Genomic DNA, 19,599 nt, shown 5'->3' with positions numbered 1-19,599 from the left:
TTTTTTATTTTTTATTTTTTATTTTTTATTTTTTATTTTTTATTTTTTATTTTTTATTTTTTTCTTCCCTGGGTGTTTTCTTACCTCCAAATATTAAAACCATTTAACCGCAGCCGCTCTGCTCCCCATCCCAGCCACCACAGCGGGGTTTCGGCTGCGCGATGAAGCTTTGCCCCGTTCTTCGTCGACCCCGGCGCGCTGTAGGTGCGGGGACGCGGCCCTGCCATCGAATTTAGATGTCTTAAGCCTTGCAGGTGTCTAATCCACGCCGCAGCCCGGCGCCGAGGCGCTTAAGCAGCTTTGCCGCGGCCGCGGCGTGCGTGCTCCTTCCGCGGCTCGCTCCTTTTCTGCGGGATGCAGATCCACGGGGCGGTAAAAACGGCACGCAGCTGGGGAATTCCTGCCTCGCTCGAAGGAAGCGGTGGGCACCGGGTAGCGGCGAGGATGGAAAAAAGGCTCTTAAGTGCAAAAAAAAAACCAACCCCAAAAGGCCAAATTTTCTTGAAATCTCCTTTGCGGGGGTGCTGCGCTGCAGACGGGGGGGATTTGCTGCACCCAGCGCGATCCTGGATGAGAGGAAAATGTCGTCGTCGCGTGTTTTGGGGTGAAAAGGGGGAAATGTGAGAGGCGACGCCTGCGAGAAGCGAAACCTGCGTTTAGGAAGTAGAAATGGGCCAGCGTGGGCGAAGCCACGCCGGCCGCCCCGGGGAGCATCCAGCGGGGCCGTGGGCCCGTGCCCCTCGCACACGCGGGCGCGCTCCCTTTGCACGCCTCGCACACGGAGGTGCCCGCTTTGCGCGCGTGCAGGCGCCCGTGGCGCAGGCGTGAACGCGTGTTTTGCGCAAGCACGTGCCGGTTGCAGGTGCGTGCCCGTTGCATAGGTGTGCAACTGGGACGCGTCCTGTGCGTGCGTCCTGGTTGCGCGTTCCCATTGCACACCTATGCGCCTTGCACGCTATGCACCCACCCGCTTGCACGCTATGCACCCGCGCCTTGCACACTATGCACCCACGCCCTTGCACGCTTGCACACTATGCACTGGTGCCCTTGCACGCTATGCACCCGTGCCTTGCACACTTGCATGCTATGCGCCCGCCCTCTTGCACACTATGCACCTGAGCCCTTGCACGCTTGGACGCTATGCACCCACGCCCTTGCACGCTTGCACGCTATGCACCCGTGCCCTTGCACGCCACGCACCTGTGCCTTGCACGCTTGCACGCTATACACCCGCGCCCTTGCACGCTTGCACGCTATGCACCCGCCCCCTTGCACGCTGTGCACGCACCCCCTTGCACGCTTGCACGCGCCCGCGTGCCCTTTGCACGCGCCGTGCTCGGCGCTGCGCAAAACCCGGAGGGGCGGGGGAGAGGGAGGGAGCGCGGCGCGCGGCCGCGCATGCGCGCCGCGCCCCCCACCACGGTGGCAGCGCCGTCGGCACGGCGCGGCTCCCGCCCCCTAGCGACGGCGCGGCGAGCCAATAGCGAGCGGGGAAAGGCGGTGATTGGCAGGAGCGCGGGCGGGAGGGGCGGGAGCGCCGCGGCCCCGCCCCCTGCCGGCGCGGTCTCCTCACGGCGGCGGCGGCGGCTCCATTTTCTCCCGCTCCTGCGGCCCCGCAGCGCCTCAGCCCCGGCCGGCGGAGAGAGACCCGAGAGACGCCCCCCCCGCACCCCGTTCTTCCCTCCCCCGCGCCGCCATGAATGAGGAGTACGACGTGATCGTGCTGGGCACCGGCCTCACGGTGAGGAGGAGCCGCCGCCCGCCCGTCAGCGCGCCCGGGCCTCGGGCCTGCCGCGGGCGGCCGCCGCCCTGCCGGGCCCCGCCGCATCCCCACCCCCACCCCCCCGGCGCTTGGGTCCTGCCTGCTTCTGCCCCTGCTCCCCATCGCTCACACGGGTGCCGATCCCCGTTCCCCCGGGCGCCGGTCTCCTTTTGCCCATCTATCACCTGATTATCGCCCCCCCCCAGCCCGGGGCTGGGACGCCTGGGGTCTGCGTGTCCCCCCCCCCCGCCTCAGGTACCCGGGTCCTGGTTCCCGCTCCCCTCCCCTGGATGCCGGGGTCCGTTCCCCAATATCTCACCTGATTATCACCCCCCTCCCCCGGACCTTGTGGTCCTTTTCCTCATCTGTCACCCCACGATCGCAGCCCCCCCCCCCCCCCCCCCCGGGGTGCCTGGATTCCTGCTCCCCCCCCTCAAATATTAGCCTGGGGTGCCTGTGTTCTGCTCCCCACTCTCCCCTGGGACACCGGGGTCCTTTCCCCCCCCATTTCTCACCTAATTATCACAGCACCCCCATCACTAACAACCCCCCCCCCGCCTTGAATCCTTTCCCGCTCGGCCACCTGGGTCCTCCCCCGCCCGCCCCATCCCTAACTAGACCCCCGGGCTGCTTTCTGTTTTTTTTTTATACGATTATAACAGACCCCCCCATGTTCGGATATGCCCCCCCCCCCCCCGCCGCCTGGGTCCCCCCCACCGCCCCGTGGGGCCGGGCCCGGGCTCCCTGGAGGCCCCCGGTCCCCGGCGCTGCCCGTGGGAGGCCCCAGGAAATGCAGTTGTTTAGCGGAGGGAGGGCGGGGGACGACGGACAATAAAACGCTAACGGGGATTTATTGCTTGATTTTTATTTAATTTTTTTTATTATTATTTTATTTTTCCTTCCAACCCGAGGTGGCTGCAGGTCCATCGAGCCGTGCCCTCCCCGGAGCTGAGCCCGGCTTAGGGTGGAGGCAGACCTGGTTATACCCCCCCCCACTCCCTCCCCGCTCCGCCTTTGCAGCCTTCGGCTCTCCATCCAGCCCTGACTGCAGCAGGAGGGGGATGGGGAGGCGGGCGAGCCCTGCAAACCTGTCAAATTTGTCTGATTTCCATCCCCCCCCCCCCCCCCCCCCCAAAAAAAAAAAATATTTTTCTGCGTTGTCGCTTCCTTTCGGTCATCCCTGAGGAAAGCTGACAGCTGATGGCACTTGGGGGTGCGGCGGAGGGAGGGGGATGAGCCATGGTGGGGCTTTGTCCTATTGTGGAGGATGCAGCCCATGCTGCAGGCTGCTGAGGGGAGGAAAAAAAAAAAAAAATGGCAGTGCTGCTGGCCGTGAGGTTTGCTGGTGGAGATTTCTTCTGGTTCCTGCCTTCCTTTGAACCGGGGAGATGCCTGGGGCCACCGCTAGCTTATCCGCTGCGGGTTTAATAGGGGCTGAAGGGTGGATTGCAGGTTACAAATAAGAGGCATTGTTTGAAGAAGGGGGAAAGAAAATCCAATATGGTGGAGAGGAGGTTTTCCTCGCTGTTAAATAGCCTTTCCTGCTTTTGTTTCCCCCTGTTAACGGGGAGAGGTGGCTAGACAAAGAGATATCTTTGGGGTTGGCCGGGAGGGATTTCCCCCACTTCCCCTGCCGATGATAATGGTAAATAGAAATACATGCGCTTCCTACTGTGGCTTTGGTGCTGTGATTGACAGTGGCGAAGGCATCATGTCTGCTGACACAGGACCGGGGCACAGCTGCTTAAGGCAGATCTGGTTTATCATCCCCCTGTTTCGAGTATGGGAATAATGGTAACAAAACCAGGATGTGGCACAAAGAAAATGTGCAAAGTGTGGGAGCGTCTTCCCAGCTGCTGCCGTAGGGTAAACCCAACTTTCCTGGTTGCTTTCATTCCTTTCTCTAAAGGCTCTTCCTTTGAGGTGGCAGGGATGACTTCTGAGGCAAACGCTTCTTCCCTTTGATAGGGAAAGCTGCAGTCTGTCCTAAAACCTGTCTCTGCCTCACCAAAGCAGGGAAACGGACTTTTGGGGAGGTGAAATATAATGAGCTTCTAGCGAAGGGGCCTCCAATAGATCAGAGCTCCATTAAAATGTTAATTTATGCTTTAGAGTGAGCTGTGGTATCAAGTTAGTAAGCACCATGCTTAATCTCAAACTGACAAATGCCAATGTAAATTTGACAAAAGGCCCCTTGTGAAATCACTTTTAAGACAAGCTAATGCTAATGATCAGCAGTTGAGTTAAAAGGAATAAATTACGGCCGTATTTTAAGGTGTGCTGACCAAACTCGAGAGCCTGAGAGCGTGCAGGAGCGCTTATTTTGCTTCTGATGTGCAAGCTTTACCTCTGAAATACCAATTAGAACAGGATGGACTTCATCTCGACTTGAGCAGCTCGTGCGGAAAAGCAGGCGAATGGAAACCAGAGGTCCTGGTGCAGCCAGGATGTTGCCGATCCTAAAATGCACGGTGTTGGCTCACCCGTTTTGGCTGGCGAGTGGTGTCGGAGCGGAGCCTGGCTCAGGCTGGGCTACAGGACTTCCTGCAGTCAGATGGGGCATCAAACTGGAAGCTTGAAGGTTGCTCCTCCAACTTCGGTCTGGTACCAGTGCTGGCAGAGTCAGGCTTCCTGAGGAAAAGGAACTGGAAAAGGCGCTGCGTAAACACGTTCAGTTGTTTCTTTCCTTTTCCAAGAGCCTTGAGCTGTCATGAAACTTCAGATGATGTTTTCAACCAGCCTTTCCTTAAAGCTGGCCCTTGCAGAAATGGAGCGTTGGAGTCCCACCAGGCAACTGTTGTAGCTGAGTGAGTTTGTGTCTCCTCTGCTGAAAAGCCTGCCTTGCTTTTCCAATCTTGATGCTGCCTGAACAAAAGGAGATTAACCGGGGGTCCTGTTTGCTAGATGCTTGAGCGCTGCGCCCCTCTGCCACGCTACCTTTTGGGCTGTGCCCATCTTACGTCTTGTCCCATGAGAGTTACCGGTTGACTTGTCCCAGCGTCCATCGCTAGGGCTTGTACAAAGCCCATAAAATAGCTGTAATCCAGACCATCTGGGAGAGGCAGCGAGTGGCTGCTCATCTGGAGGGTTTTTTTCTTTCTTTCCAAAGTGAAAGTTCAGTTGTTGGTTTAGAGAGAAAAAATAAATGGTCGGAGCCTTTGTAAAAGAGCCACAAATACGGCCGTTGCAGCGGTCCTTCTGATTGTGTCTGCAGGGCCGCCGCTATGTAAGTGCGCAAGAGTGCATGCATAAATTCCGCTTTTGATGCATCTGAAAGCGCAACATGAATATTTCAGGTGTTAATCTCTTCTTCAACCAGTAATGAAGAGCTCAGGCAGCTTCAGGCCTGGGATTACTGGCACTAAAATATTTCAACTTTTTCCTTTATGGATGCAAATGGGAGACCCCATTGCAGTGCCAAGCTTGTAAAGATGATGTCTTAGCAGTATGGGGAAAAATAATCCCAGAGCATCTTTAATCCTGAATTACTGCTGTTCCGACAGCCTCAAACTTCCACGAGGTATAATGAACTTCACAGCGCTCATACGAGAGCGCGACGTTCCTCCCGATCCCTCCGTGCGCTGCGCGGTGGCGAAGCGTCGGGCCGTCTGGGCTAACTGCAGGGCAGGTATTTGCAAAGCGCAGGTGGGTCTGGCTGCCCTAGCAGGAGAGCTGGTAGGTCTTCCAGCTGTCGCATCCTGGAGGTGCTGGTGGGAATGGCTTCTCCAGGTTGCTCAGGTCTTAATAGCTTTTAAGATCCTTGGTTTAGGCTTGCTAGGTGCGTTGTGCATTGCAGATTAGGCAGCATCTTTCTCCAGAGCTACTGCACAAACCCGTTTTTAATCTGGCGCGGCAATCGGCAGGCTGCAGAACACCTAGGGTTTTTATTTTCAGACTCGTCTTTTCAGCTCCCCTTAATTTACACCTCTGTGGTCTGGAAGGGACTCGGTACTCGCTCACCGGGATGTTCGGGAATGGGATGTGCCTTCTGACAGATGTTGTCTGTGTTCTGTGCTCCAGATGACATGGGTTATTTGACATGAATGTCGGGCATAATTAAACGATCTTGTTTAGCCCCAGTAGATGAACACCGTGTTCCTGCTGGGTTTTCACTGGTTGCAGGCACCAGTGCGTTGAACTAAGCTTCTTACCTGCCAGCTGCCTCGCCGCGTTAAAGCTATATAAATCCATCACAAGGATCCAAATTCACTTTCTATAGGAGCAGAGTAGCCAAAGTCTTTGGTTCAAGATATATTTAATCGTATAGGCACAGGCCTCATTGCTTAAAGAGCCTAAATAAAGAACATCAAAGTGACTCCGAGGACCAAGTAGAGTTTCACTGTCCCTTGCATCATCCCCTGGTAGCCGAGGGGATTGCTCAAGTGCAGTGAGTAATTGCTTTCGCAGTTTGTATGGCTAAGCAGAGCTTTGAGTCTTGCTTGCTGGAGTCCGGCACGGGAGGCGCAGCCAGCGTATGTTAGAGGTGGAAGAGCCTGGTAAGGAGCTGTGTGTAACTTCTCGCTCACCGCGGCACAGCCCTGTCTTTCTAAGAAAGAGCTCTTGCTGTGCCAGCACCCGTTCTCAAAGGTGAAGGGGTTTTTGCTAAATGTTTTGCGCAGAACCCTCCCCTCGGCGCTGTTGGATGGACCGACACTGGCTCAAGTTTCCATCGGTCGGTCGGAGCCTTTCTGAACTGCCGCCCTACTTGGAGAAAATCCATGTAAACCTACTTGCTTTCCTCGATTCCTGAAGGCTTCTCCGTGCGGAGGGTCTACTCGTGACCGGTTTGTGCAAGCAAGGGAAGAGCTGATGGTCTTAAGCAAGCATGGAAACACCAATACCTCCGAGTTACCCCTTATTCCTATGTTTTCTTTTTTTTTTTTTTTTTATGGATTTGTATCGAATGCGCTGTCTCTGCGTTTCTGATGCACGTTGCTCTCTGGCTCTCTGCTCTCCGGCCATTTGAAGCGGCCGAGCGGTGCTGCAGACTACATCGATCGCTCTAAGACTTGCTCTGTCATTCATTCGGCTACCCAGTGCAAGCTCTCGGGAGCCGGGAGCCCATCGTAACCTGAGCTGGCCGAAGCAGTGGATTATAGTAGCATGGCGTGACTGTAATTTGCATGAAGACTGTGTTCGACCCCAGCTGGATATCTGGAGCTTTCCCTGCTGTGTCTTGGTGCCCTTTCTGCTGTCAGCAGCAGCTCGGTTTTACCTATTTGCGCAGGGTCGATGTTTATAACGTGGTCAGAAAGCCACAGATTTGAACTCTGACCCTTCCTCTTTTTTTATTTGCAGTCTAAACTGTTCCTAGCCCTCCCTGTGTAGGTACAGGCTGTTTGTTTTCCTCGCTCCCTGACCCAAACGACATAACGACATATCAAGCGGTTCCTAGACGCAGACTAGCGCGCCCGTGGATGGGTACAGCCAGCGCGGCCCTCGAAAGGAATTGCTGAGCTGGGAGGATAAATCTATTGTGCGTCTTGTGTGTTTTATGACCGTGCTGTTGCCTCATCGGCTGCGAAGGGAAGCGATGGTGAAAGGCCTGCGTGCGATTCCAGTGCTTCCGGGCTCTGCAGGAGCCTGGGTGATATAATGAACCTGTTAAATGAGCCTTGGATAAAACAGTATCGTCATATCTCCACCTCTATCCCCATATCGGTGTTTAATGGGTACGAAATAAGATTGAGAAGGTACTTAAGACCTCTTCTATCTTCTGCTGGTACCCAAATTTGCTCTAGGGGGATGCTGGCAATGTGGGCAGGCAACCTGTTGAAAGGATGCACGCTCGCTGAGACGTGATGGGTGAGCTGTTCTGAGAAGATAGAGCAAGAAATGCTTTGAAGTTTCCTTAAATGGAGGAAGGAAATCAGCTGACATCTGGACTGAAGAATGTAGCTTCTGCAGCTTTTACTGTAACTTCATCCCTCCAGTTGATACTTACTTTTTTTTGAAATCCTGGTTGGCTTCCTCGTGGCTCAGCTCCAGCGTGGACGTTGGCAGTCCTGTACCACCATCTGGCAGAGCTGGTGAGCCAGGGTTTTGGAAGATGTTCCAGGGGGAATAAAACCACAGGTTAGAGCAAAGAGTCAAACCAGAACCCTCGCGTAGAGCTCTGTGAAATTTGGTTTAACCGAGGGGATCATGCTGGCCAGTGGCGACACGCTTGGTGTGATAGTCCCGCGTTGCCTGTGGTAAATCATTAACGTTTGAACGGACCATAAAAACCAGCTGTACTTTCACTTGTGCAGTTCCTCAGCCTTGTAGGGCTCATGGCGCTCTCGAGTAGTTTCTTACCGCAGGGTTTGGTGCAGCCGTGTCTGCTGTAAGGGTCTCTGCTTGCTTCAGCCTGTCTGGAAAAAGTGGAGGGGCCTGGTAGGATGTGAGGGATCTGGAGCCCACGGAGGACGGTATGGTGCTGGAAGGAGCAGCTGATGGATCGTGGAGAGGTTTTGTGGGAAGTACTGTGGCTAACTCTGTTCAGGATCCGTGTGGTGACCACAAAGCCTTGTGGGCAGCGTGTTTGAAATCACCCACGACTTCGGGGATGAAACTCGGTGGCCAATTCTTGCCGTGCACCAGGCAGGCTGCTCTAGCTTTGCTCTTTGGGGCCTTGGCTGAATGACCGTGGCATCCTGGTGGCTAGCAGGCTGGCTAGCACTGCCATGCTCTCACAGCAGAGAAGATTTGCCCGTTGCCACCTGGAAGCGCAAGAACCGCAAGTCCTCACGCCAGCGATCCCTGCCAGCCATCCACGCACCCACAGACGTCGAGACGCTTCAGAACAAAATATCCCCTCCTGCAAGCTGCCTTTACCGCACGTTGGTCTTTCGCTGGTGAGATTCAAGATGGTTTTAAAAGGTTCCTTTACGCCGAGGATTTACCGGAGTTAGGATTTGCAAGTCACATAAACAATATACGGTGGGAGACTTTGTGTTATAACTGTGGTTTGGCTGAGCGCGCTAACCGATACCCGTATTGGCCATAACATAGTTTGAAATAAGCCTCCTACATGCCGCAGCAGCGGGGAAGTGACACACGAGGAGAGTCCTGAGCGTTCCGCGGGGCGAGATTCATGCGGAGTAAACACGAAGGATCTCACGGAGACGTGGATCTCTGCCAGGCGGGCCAAGCTGCCGGTTCTCTTGAATGAACGGCTCCTGGGCGAGCAAATGGGCAGCGGTGGCATCTCTCAGCAGCTGGATGTGGGGTTTTACAGGCTGAATGAAAGATAACATGAGATGTGGCCGGGACCTACAAATTAGATAATGTTGATGGTGAATGAGAACTTGATTGCAGATGTAATTTTGCTTTTGGAGAGAGTTGAGGCAGAGCAAGAAAGATCAGGAAAACCTCCACGATAAGCAGTCCTAAGCATGCAAGTATTTAAGTTTTTGTTAAGCTCTTTGGCTTGTGAATGCCAGAGCCGGTGACCGGGTTAGTTGCAAAGTTGTGTTTAATGGGGATTTAGCTGTGCAAGTCCTTAGCTTGCTCTGCAAGCTACAATTTGTGTCCCTCTGCGATTCGTCTCGGCCTCTTGGTGTTGTGTTCAGACATAGCAGCTGATCTGCTGCTCGGAGTAATCTCGGTGTTTTTAATCTCAGTGGGTACATAGCAAGGATAGCAAAGCATCTACTGAGATGATAAAGCTCCCAAATGGCTTAATTTATTCTTTATGCTACTTCTGTCCTTTAAGAGTAGCTGTTGACGCTCTTGTGTGTCCCAGGGTGGCAGGTATAAGATTGAGGTTTTGAGGAGACTACCTGGAGTCCTTTAAGGCAAGGTTTTATGCTCCTGGTGTCACTGCTGCCTCTCTGTGAACATCCTTAATTTGATAGCTGGTGGTTTAGGAGTATAGATTTTCCTAATCTAGCCCAAATGCATGAACTTCTCAGAAATATCCTCAGGGGAGCCCTGGTAGGTGGTGGTTGTGTAGTTAAAACATCTTGGTTGGCTTGCCCAGCGCAGACAGCAAACCTAGTAAGGGGTTAATCTGTCTCAAATAGAAGTCTTTCGGCATGCATGTCTTAATTCTGGAGTGAGGCAACTGGCGTCTTTGTTTTCAAAGGACGGCGCAGGTACCTTCAAATCTAGGCATGCAGCAGGCTGTCTCAACATGCTCTGTGAGAGAGCATCGTTAGGAAAAATGGAAGGAGGCTCAAATGCAACTAACGTGTCCCTTGCATCCTTTGTTTCCTCTCTCCGTAGGAATGCATCCTCTCCGGGATCATGTCAGTGAATGGAAAGAAAGTCCTTCACATGGATCGTAACTCTTACTATGGAGGGGAAAGCGCATCCATTACACCCCTGGAGGATGTAAGTACGGAGGCTGACACCCGCCTATTGTGTCCTCCCCGGGCACATAAAGGGGGCTTTATTTTGAGCTTTCCTAGGGGTGGATTCGAAGTAATTACTCGTAAGGGTTTCCTTTGAGTAAGAATGTTTTATGGCACTTCCACACCAGATAATAGCGGGGGAGAAACCAGTGTGTATGTTTATACTTGGTAGACAGTACTTGTTTTCTGTAGCTCCCAGCCGATATTCAAGCACGCAGCGTTTGAGCGATCGTTTGGAGGTGTAACACCCGACAGCTTGATCTTAAAACTCTTCTGAATCGTTACTGCCGCGCTTGCCGGCAAACGTTGGCCTAACAAATGCTGTGTGCTCTCTGTGCCTTGACGTTACGCTTGGTCCTTGGTCTGCGAGCACTTCCAGCTCGATAGGCGCCAGCTGATTTGGTTACTGCTTGTGCCCTGTGATTGTGAAGCCCCTAAAGCTGTTAGCGTGGCTGATTAATTAGACATCAGGAAATCGCTGCTCTCCTTGCTGCTTAACTGGGTTAAATATTTATATTGGGGAATCTGATTTAAGTATATGGAGAGTGCCCTCTCCTGAAGCAGGCACTTTGATCAGATTACCTTTAGCAATGTTAAACAGTATTTCGATTCAGCAGGTCATAAATTCCCAAGCTTTAAGCCTTGGGGGAAGAAAGGCTGGATGAGCAGAATAATGCTGCCCGATTCTTACTGTAAGAATTTACTGGATGTGCATTGTGTATTGCATCAAACATCAAATTGGAGCTCAAACGCTGGCCAAAAGCTTGCTGTGAAGAGCTTATGTTCAGCTGGGGAGATGTGGGGGTGGAAAGTGTGTACATGTGTGGGAGAAGTTACACCCATAGATATTTCCTCTGCTTTAATAAGTTTTGTGTTCTCTCTGAAGCTCTACAAAAGGTTTAATCTACCAGGAACTCCACCAGAATCTATGGGGCGAGGAAGAGACTGGAACGTGGACCTAATTCCAAAATTCCTTATGGCTAACGGTAAGCGATACTGAGCTCCCAAATCTGCCTCGTAAGCTTAGCCTGGGTTAGTGCTCAGTGCTGCGATCGAATAAACAGCCCTTCAGCTAGCTCTTCACGAACTTGTGGAAGCATTAATCAAAGAGCTGTGGAGAGCTCGCTCGAGCTGATCTGCATGCGCTTACGCCAGAAGCACCGCACCTTCTGCTCCGTGACTTGTTTTGGCTGTGGACCTCTCGAACTTCAGCTTGGAACGTGCAGCGGTGGCATGTCTGGAAGGGCTGAACGTCCCTTTTCCAACATCCTCTCTTAAAGTGTTTGCATTTCTAGCCAGAGTTAATGCCGTGAATTTGTGGACTGTTATTCTTCCATGGCTTAGGAAGAAACGGATGATTCCATGGTGACTGTTAATCCCCTTTGTTCCTATTTTATGGCTTGCAGACTCTGTCATCCCTTATTGATGTTACAAATCCTCATTCTTTAATCTATGTGTTCCAGTACTGGGACAGGTCTTCTGGACCAAATCCGCTATCGGTGAAGTGGTTCTCAATGCAAACAACTTCAGGGACGACCTCATTTTGCAAATCCCAACCACTTGCTACCGAAATCTCTTGTCCCTGAGGCACGAGGGGGTAGATGGATTGTGGAGTGCCAGGTTAGCGCAGTGGAAGACTTGGGAGGTTCCAGTCAGGGTTTGGTTACTCTAGTCTCAGCTTATTTTCAGCTTGCGTAGGCATTGTGGTGCGTCCCTCCGGAGATGTGACAGTGGGGGGGACAGGTAAGGGGGAAACACACTGGAGGGTGGCCTTTACTCAGAGGACTGATGGAGATGGGAGGAGTGACAAGGAAGCTGTTAATTGCCTGTAAGAAAGCCTTAAAACTGCCTAATAATTGCACTAGTGAGTATCTGCTACGCCCCGTCTGTTACACAAAGGTGTAAGAAAGAGCTGTGTGGGTTGAACGCAGTGCTGCCGTTGAAGGGTTTACTGTGTTGGAAGAGCTGTCTGCCTTGCGAGAAGCACTGTCCTCCTCTCGGCTTCTGGCTACAGACCAGCTGGTTGACTTGTGCCAAACCTCCTTTCCAGGTCAGTTGGTAAAGATGCTGCTCTACACAGAAGTCACTCGCTACTTAGACTTCAAGGTGATCGAGGGGAGCTTCGTCTACAAGGGAGGAAAGATCTACAAAGTTCCTTCCACTGAGGCAGAAGCCTTGGCATCCAGTGAGTAGTTGCACCTTGCTTTGTTTCCTCCTGAGGCTACCGTCTCTAAACAAAGGCGTCTCAGGATATTCTGTGCTGGCGTAGAAAAGAAATCGTAACGCTCTTCACGTGGTGCTGTGCGTAGACTCTGTCTCGGTAACAAGCTGTGCTTAGCGTAGGGCTCTTCTGCATCTCATTTGACTTCAAACACCTCAAGGACTCTTGGGTTTCCTGAGCCTTGAGTTACTGTTTTCTTGGAGCTTTCAAATGGAGCCGGTCAAGCTGCTCGGTGAGAATTCGGCAGTATTTTACTTCCTCAAGAGGTTACATTTGGGGCTTATGCTCCCAGCTCTGCCATAAATATTTAATGTTGGGTCCTTGTTGGATGGAGTTGGGTGCGTGAAAAATGTCGTCGCGTTCGTCAGCAGGCAAATTGGAAAGACTTAATTCCGACATGTGGCACCTAGCTCAAATCTTAATTGTTGTCTACTTAAATTTCACTCTTCAGCTAAAACTACTGCTCATTCATAATAGCGGAGTGAAATACATTAGGAGCTGGCAGAGGGCAGTCCGTTAGCTTCAGATGTGGGCTGTATTTAGTAGCATCTCTGAAAAGACTCGTGATAAAGTGACTCCTGCAAATAAGGCTCCCAGTGTGTGGCCTGGCTGTACGTTGGAGCCTTCCTCGTGGCAGATAATCCCGTCTGTTGTGAAGTCATCAGCCCTTCCTTCAATTTGGCCACGTTGCTGTCTCGTAAGTGGTCTCTTAAGAGACTCGTACTGGCAGAAGTAGGAGGTGCCTTCGGTGCTGTCTCTGCCTTCGTATGTCAGCAAGTCCAGTCTTGCTTCTCCAACGTGTAGAAAATTAAAACGCGTAAATGGTGCCTCGTCCAGTCTCACGTTTGGAGCGCTGACCCTCGCAGCGCTTGCTGGTTCCTTGGCGAGGCTGCAGGAGAGCCCAGCACGGCTTGCTTTGCCGGTAAGTCTGGTAGATGCCAAACACAGGTCTCTGCTTAGGGAAGGTCACATCGGGCTCTACACCAGGCCAAGTGGAAACTGCTCTCCAGGCTTTCCTGCGGCTGGGAGCGGTGTGTGGAAGCTCGGCCTCCAGCCATGCCTTGGAAAAAGTTGTCCGTACCACCTCTTGAGGTCCGGTACCCCAGGACAGCTGTCAGTGCGGACCAGCTTGGCAGATGTTTGCGTCTCTCCTGCTTGAGCGGAGAGCCTTGCTTAGCCCTCAAGGCCGAGCTCCACATTATGGAGTGATGTTTGAAGCACTCGGCAGTTCTTACCTGCTTCTGATACTCTGTGGCAACGGGAAAAGCCAGTAGCTGCATAAGTTCTGACAAAATACCTTGGTTTTAGGCTTAATGGGCTTGTTTGAGAAACGCCGGTTCAGGAAATTCCTCGTGTACGTTGCCAACTTCGATGAGAACGACCCCCGAACTTTCGAAGGCGTTGATCCCAAGAAGACCACCATGCGCGACGTGTATAAGAAGTTTGACCTGGGGCAGGACGTTATAGACTTCACGGGCCATGCCCTCGCGCTCTACAGGACTGACGAGTAAGTGTGGGTTCGGTTCCTCCCCCAAATCGGCTGGGGTGCTGGGCGCTTACAGCGCAGGCCTTGCAAATCGAGGGTAGGATGGTTTGCAAAGTGTGCCTCTCCCTGAGCGCTGCGTGAATCTTGAAATACTGGGTCCTGATGGGGTATTTAAAGTTTGTGGGTTCCTGGGGTTAACGAAGGATCTCCTTCCTGAATAAAACCCCTTGTGACACTAAGTGCTTCTAAAAGGGAACTTCCAGGGAAGTACTTGCCAGGAGCAGCCAGAGGGTGGGGAAGGAAACTTCCCGGGAAGGAAATGTTTTGCTCTCTGAGTGCATTCTGCTGAAAGTCTTGGTTTGTGAAACGTTGCAAATCACGTAACTGCCCTCTCCAGCTATCTAGATCAACCATGCCAAGAAACAATCAACAGGATTAAGCTCTACAGTGAGTCGCTGGCTCGGTACGGTAAAAGCCCGTACCTTTATCCCCTCTATGGCCTTGGAGAGCTGCCCCAGGGATTTGCAAGGTGAGAACTTTGGTTTTGGACTCTCAACCCTGCTGTGGTACCTGGTGGGGGGACCAGGCTTCCAGAACATGTCGCCGCATAAAAATACTGCGGTCGTTAATGGTTCTCTCGCTGTCTTAAATCAAGAAGAGATTCCTTCATGTGAGATTGCTTCTTTCTGGGCTTGTTTACCGCCATTCCTGTTAGGGGTGGTAGTTCTGGGTTTGCTCAGAGATACTGTTTGCAGCACGTGGTCTATCCAAGAAGTTGAATTTGCCTCCGTGGCGTAGCCTGCAGCTCTTGCGCTGCAGGACTGCCTGGCTTGCACCAAGCAGATTCTTTCTGGCTGGATGTAACTGCACCTATAATTCGCTCCCAATACCAGCCGATGCCTTGCAGAAATAACAACGGACACCACCTGCTGCCTAGATGTTTGAGCAGCGGATTTTGAAGAGGTTTAAGTTTAATGTGTGGTTTGTCCAAGTGGAACAGGAACAAGGGGCTGGAAGGGCTGTTAAAAACCGAACGCGCACCTGTGGAACGCGCTGAAGTGCCTTTACTCTTGCAGGCTAAGTGCTATATATGGAGGCACCTACATGCTGAACAAGCCCATTGAAGAGATCGTGATAGAAAACGGCAAAGTGGTCGGTGTGAAGTCCGAAGGGGAGGTACGGTACCTTCCCGTTCTTTCCTTGCTCCCCACCCCGCATCTTGCCTCTCAAAACTGAGGCTGTTGCTCATCGAGCTGAACAAACGCAGTAGAAAAACCCTCGTCAGAGCCCTAGGACCCAAACTGCTTGGCTGCTGCTGTTTTACCCCGTGCCAACTCACTTAAGATGTTGGTATTTGCATGGTGAGGAGTACAGCACAGTAGTCCTACTCCAGGAGTAAGAATAAAGTCTCCAGGGCAGGAGGCCCTGCAGAGGGCCCTGGCCAGGCTGGAGCGATGGGCCCAGGCCCCGGGGTGAGGGTCAGCAAGGCTCAGGGCCGGGTCCTGCCCTGGGGTCACACCAACCCCAGGCACCGCTGCAGGCGTGGGGAGGAGCGGCTGGGAGCTGCCCGGCGGGAAAGGGCCTGGGGGTGGTGGTCGACAGCCGCTGGACATGAGCCAGCAGGGTGCCCAGGTGGCCAAGAGGGCCAGTGGCACCCTGGCTTGTATCAGGACTGGTGTGGCCAGCAGGAGCAGGGAGGGGATGGTGCCCCTGTGCTGGGCCCTGGTGAGGCCGCCCCTCGAATGCTGTGCTCAGCGCTGGGCCCCGCACCCCAAGGCGGCCATGGAGGGGCTGGAGCGTGGCCAGAGCAGGGCAGCGAGGCTGGGGCAGGGGCTGGAGCACAAGGCTGGGGAGGAGCGGCTGGGGGGGCTGGGGGGGCTCAGCCTGGAGAAGAGGAGGCTGAGGGGAGCCCTCATCGCTCTCTGCAACGGCCTGAAAGGAGGCTGGAGCCGGGGGGGTCGGTCTCTGCTCCCCAGGAACAAGCGATGGGACGAGAGGGAACGGCCTCAAGCTGCGCCAGGGCAGGGTTGGGTTGGGTATTGGGAAAAACTTCTTCCCCCAAAGGGCTGTCAGGGCCTGGCCCAGGCTGCCCAGGGCAGGGGCTGAGTCCCCATCCCTGGGGGGATTGAAAAGCCGGGGAGATGTGGTGCTTAGGGATGTGGTTTAGTGGTGGCCTTGGCAGTGCTGGGTTAACGGTTGGACTCGATGATCTTAAGGGTCTTTTGCAACCTTAACGATTCTATGATTCTACGGGGCGACAAGGTTGTCTTCTGAATAAATGGGGCTGGCTAAACAGGAAAGGAGCTGCTTGCTTGTGTCCAACCTGGGTACGGAACCAGCTCTGCCCTTGACATTAAGTATTAGCTGCTCTGACCGCTGGCACGCAGCCTTTCTGCAGCTTCTTCTCAACCTGGCAATATCAAACTAACGAGAGTCCTGCGAGCTGCTTGGAAGTTATAAATGTGCTCCCAGCTGGAGCGGGAGCTTCGCAGGACAGTTTAGCACTTGCTGGTAGGGTAGCGTGGCCCTCCTGGGTAGGGGATGACGTGTCCTGGCTGGCAGCGGAGGTGATAATCCACGCTATAGAGTGATGTGCCCAAGTGCAGGCTGCCTGGAGGCCTCAAATTGGTCAAATATTAAATTATTACTGCAAAAAATGAGTTCTAATGAGAAATGGTTAATTCTTATCTGTGTGGTTCAGCCTTGACCGCAGCAAGTTGTGGTCCTAGACTGGAAGGACTGGACTCTGTAGTGGTTAGAGCTTAACTGTGTACTGAACGAAGGGGGAGACGTGATTGATCACGCAGCTCTGTGTCGTCTTTTACGAGTAACGCACTGAGATTTGGGTTGTCCAAGCCGAAGCGTGCTGCTGGCAGTGAAATAAGAACCTGATGCAGCAACAGCCGCCTCAAACCCCTCTTGATTTTCCTCAAAATCAGCCGGTTCCTCGCCTCTGGCTGTCTGCGTACGCACCTCCGCGCGGTGGTCGCTCCAAGTCTGTCTGTCTTTGCAGGTTGCTCGCTGCAAACAGCTCATCTGCGACCCCAGCTACGTCTCGGACCGCGTCACGAAGGTCGGTCAAGTGATTCGGGTAATCTGCATCTTGAGCCACCCGATCAAGAATACGAACGATGCCAACTCGTGCCAGATCATCATTCCACAGAATCAGGTCAACCGAAAATCAGGTGCGTGGAGAGCGGGGACCGCCGGGGCGTGCGCAGGTCTCGTCGCGCTTGGGTTGAGGCAGGGTGGTCGTTAAACGGCCTCGCACCGAACGCGCGCTCCGACGGTCCGGTGAGATGGGAATCAAACGGGGAAAATGCCCTTCCTGTGTCCCAAAATCCTTTAGGCCCCAGCGAGGCTGCGCTTTAGTTTAGAGCAGCGGGGTGGGAGAAGCTGGGGTGCCCGTGGTCAGAAAATCACGTGAGTTCTCCTGCGAAACGGTCAATTATCTGGTTGATTCAGCCTCGACTGCAGCGAATTGTGGAACTGGACTCTGTAGCGGTTAGAGCTTAACTGCGTCGTGAACGAAGGGGAGGATGCGATTGGTCGCGCAGCTCTGTGTCGTCTTTTAAGAGCAACGCGCTGAGGTTTGGGTTGTCCGGGCTGAAGCGTGGTGCTGGCGTGGAGCTGCGCGTGCGAAAAAACGTCATCGCGTTCGTCGGCGGGCAAATTGGAACGCCGTAATTCCGGCATGCGGCACCTAGCTCAAACCTTAATTGTTTATTTAAATTTCGCTCTTCAGCTAAAACTACTGCTCGTTCATAATAGCGGAGTGAAACCTGTTAGGAGCGGGGCGAGGGCGGAGCGCAGGAGGGGAGACGCTTCCTCGCCGGTGAACGGAGGGGTGCGCTGGCTGCTGGGGACCCCGCTGGCTTTCAGGAGCCGTCACAGCCACGGGAAGCGGAATTGCGGAGATCTCCCGGGGCTGCTCGTGTCCGGGCCCCTCAGCCAAGCGACCGAGGGCACGTAGGGCTGCGGGGCGAGGACGGAGCTCGTTCAGGCGTGGTCTTAAACGAGACAAGGAGGTGGGAAGCGTCGGGAAGCAGGAAGAGGCGTGTGAGCGTGCAAGCTGGAGGAGGCTTTCGGGATGGGGCCTGACCCGGGCCGGTGGCTTCCCTGGCGCGTTCTGATCTGCCGCCGCGCTGTGCTTCCCCAGATATCTACGTCTGTATGATCTCCTCCGCGCACAACGTGGCAGCGCAGGGGAAGTACATCGCCATTGCCAGCACTACTGTGGAAACCGCGGACCCAGAGAAGGAAATCAAGCCGGCCTTGGACCTCTTGGAGCCCATTGAGCAGAAGTAAGCCCTTGACAAGCCCCCTCTTCCCCTTTTCACCTCCGCTGCGAGCGCTCGGGCCTGCGGCGTGAAGGCGGAGGGGATCCGAAGGCCCTTGGGCTGCACAGAGGTGCTGAAACTCTGATTTTCCCCTGCGCCGTGACTGCTGATGCGCTGGGCAGGGCGACGCTCTTGAATTCAGCCGTTCTTGCACCCGTGCTGATGCTCAGCGATGCTTTAAAACCATTCTGCAGCTTTTTTTTTTTTCCCCCCTCTCCTTCCAGGTTCGTTAGCATCAGCGACCTGTTCGCACCGACCGACTTGGGAACCGAAAGCCAGGTTAGTGAGCGCCCAGCTCGTGCCTGAGGGGGCGAGGAGAGAGGCTCGATGCTAAACTGCTGCTTCTCTTTCCAGATCTTCATCTCTCGCACCTATGACGCCACCACTCACTTTGAGACGACGTGCGATGACATCAAAGATATTTATAAGCGGATGATGGGATCAGAGTTTGACTTCGAAGAGATGAAACGCAAGAAAAATGATATCTATGGGGAGGAGGAGCAGCAGTAATGAGAATCTCTAATTAGGAGAAATTTAAATCGGCTAATATGAATATATAAGGAACTTAATGAACACTGTATGAAATTCAATATTGTAAGGCCTGCTTTTGTAATCCCATCTCTGAGAGATTGAAGAGTACTGCACTGGTAATGTTCCCCTTTTGGATATCATGTGTTAATTATTTCATTCTAGTAGGGCTGCTGTCCAGAATCTGGCAAATTACTGACTGATTTAATGACTAACCTCGCAAGCGAAAGGCAGACTCAACTTGGTTGGGGTTTTTTTTTTTTTGTTTCCTTTTTTTTTTTTTTTTTAATTTGCAGACGTAGACATTGGTGCCGATTTGAAATAACTCATTGACAGCTGTGTCTTACCTTTGTCTTTTTAATCATTTGTAAACATCCTTCACAATTATGTGCTTCTGGTGAGCTAGTCGATGTGACGGTTGTCACTCAAACCTGATATCAAGGAAAAATAGAAACTGAGCACTCCATTATTGTGGACAGCATCCCTAAAGTCTCTTCCCATCAATCTTAACTCTGTGGCAAGTTGTATTATGGACAAAGCCCACATCTATTGTAGCAGCAAATGTTGGCTTAGTTCTGGGCACAGAACTTAACCTCCACTTAAGCTTCTAAAACTGTTTACATCGGTTGGGACACAGCTGTGCCTAAGGCTCCTTTGTGTTTTAATCTTAATAAAATTGAGAGAACAAATTACAGAGCAGGCAAGATGTGGAAGTATTTTCTGTACCCTGGTGGCTTCTCGGATGGACCAAACGGCACTGCGGTATCGGTATGACAGAGCCTGTGCTTCTCGTGTCTCCTGAAGGCTCCAAATGATTTCTGTACTGCGAAGTAAAGCCAAATTCTGGAAACCAGTCCTGGGCTCTGGTCTGATTCACTTCAGTTGTACGAGCAGCATCCTCTTTCCGAGATCCCTTGGATCTCTGC

The 19,599-nt window shown here is 53.1% G+C and overlaps 1 protein-coding gene across 1 annotated transcript; it reads left to right on the top strand.

Moving 5' to 3' along the window:
* Positions 1-1,566: 1,566 nt before the first annotated feature.
* On the top strand, positions 1,567-19,365 carry GDI2 (GDP dissociation inhibitor 2). The gene is made up of 11 exons (XM_082310357.1): positions 1,567-1,741; positions 9,971-10,078; positions 10,985-11,084; positions 12,149-12,283; positions 13,628-13,826; positions 14,203-14,334; positions 14,882-14,981; positions 16,819-16,990; positions 17,965-18,109; positions 18,370-18,424; positions 18,500-19,365. The coding sequence occupies exons 1-11, from the start codon at positions 1,697-1,699 to the stop codon at positions 18,653-18,655; spliced, it is 1,347 nt and encodes a 448-aa protein (XP_082166483.1). The 5' UTR covers positions 1,567-1,696; the 3' UTR covers positions 18,656-19,365.
* The last annotated feature ends 234 nt before the right edge of the window (positions 19,366-19,599 follow it).

The sequence above is a fragment of the Platalea leucorodia genome (assembly GCF_965183815.1).
Source record: "Platalea leucorodia genome assembly, chromosome: 4".
NCBI lineage: Eukaryota > Metazoa > Chordata > Aves > Pelecaniformes > Threskiornithidae > Platalea > Platalea leucorodia.
The sequence above is the reverse complement of the archived record's forward strand: the minus strand, read 5'-3'. Positions and strand labels throughout refer to the sequence as shown.

Excerpts from the sequence above, each read along its gene's own strand:
- GDI2 (XM_082310357.1), top strand. The coding sequence starts at position 1,697 with ATGAATGAGGAGTACGACGTGATCGTGCTGGGCACCGGCCTCACG. Across the intron at positions 10,079-10,984 it reads CCATTACACCCCTGGAGGAT|CTCTACAAAAGGTTTAATCT; the intron begins GTAAGTACGGAG and ends TTCTCTCTGAAG. Across the intron at positions 18,110-18,369 it reads TTGGAGCCCATTGAGCAGAA|GTTCGTTAGCATCAGCGACC; the intron begins GTAAGCCCTTGA and ends CTCTCCTTCCAG.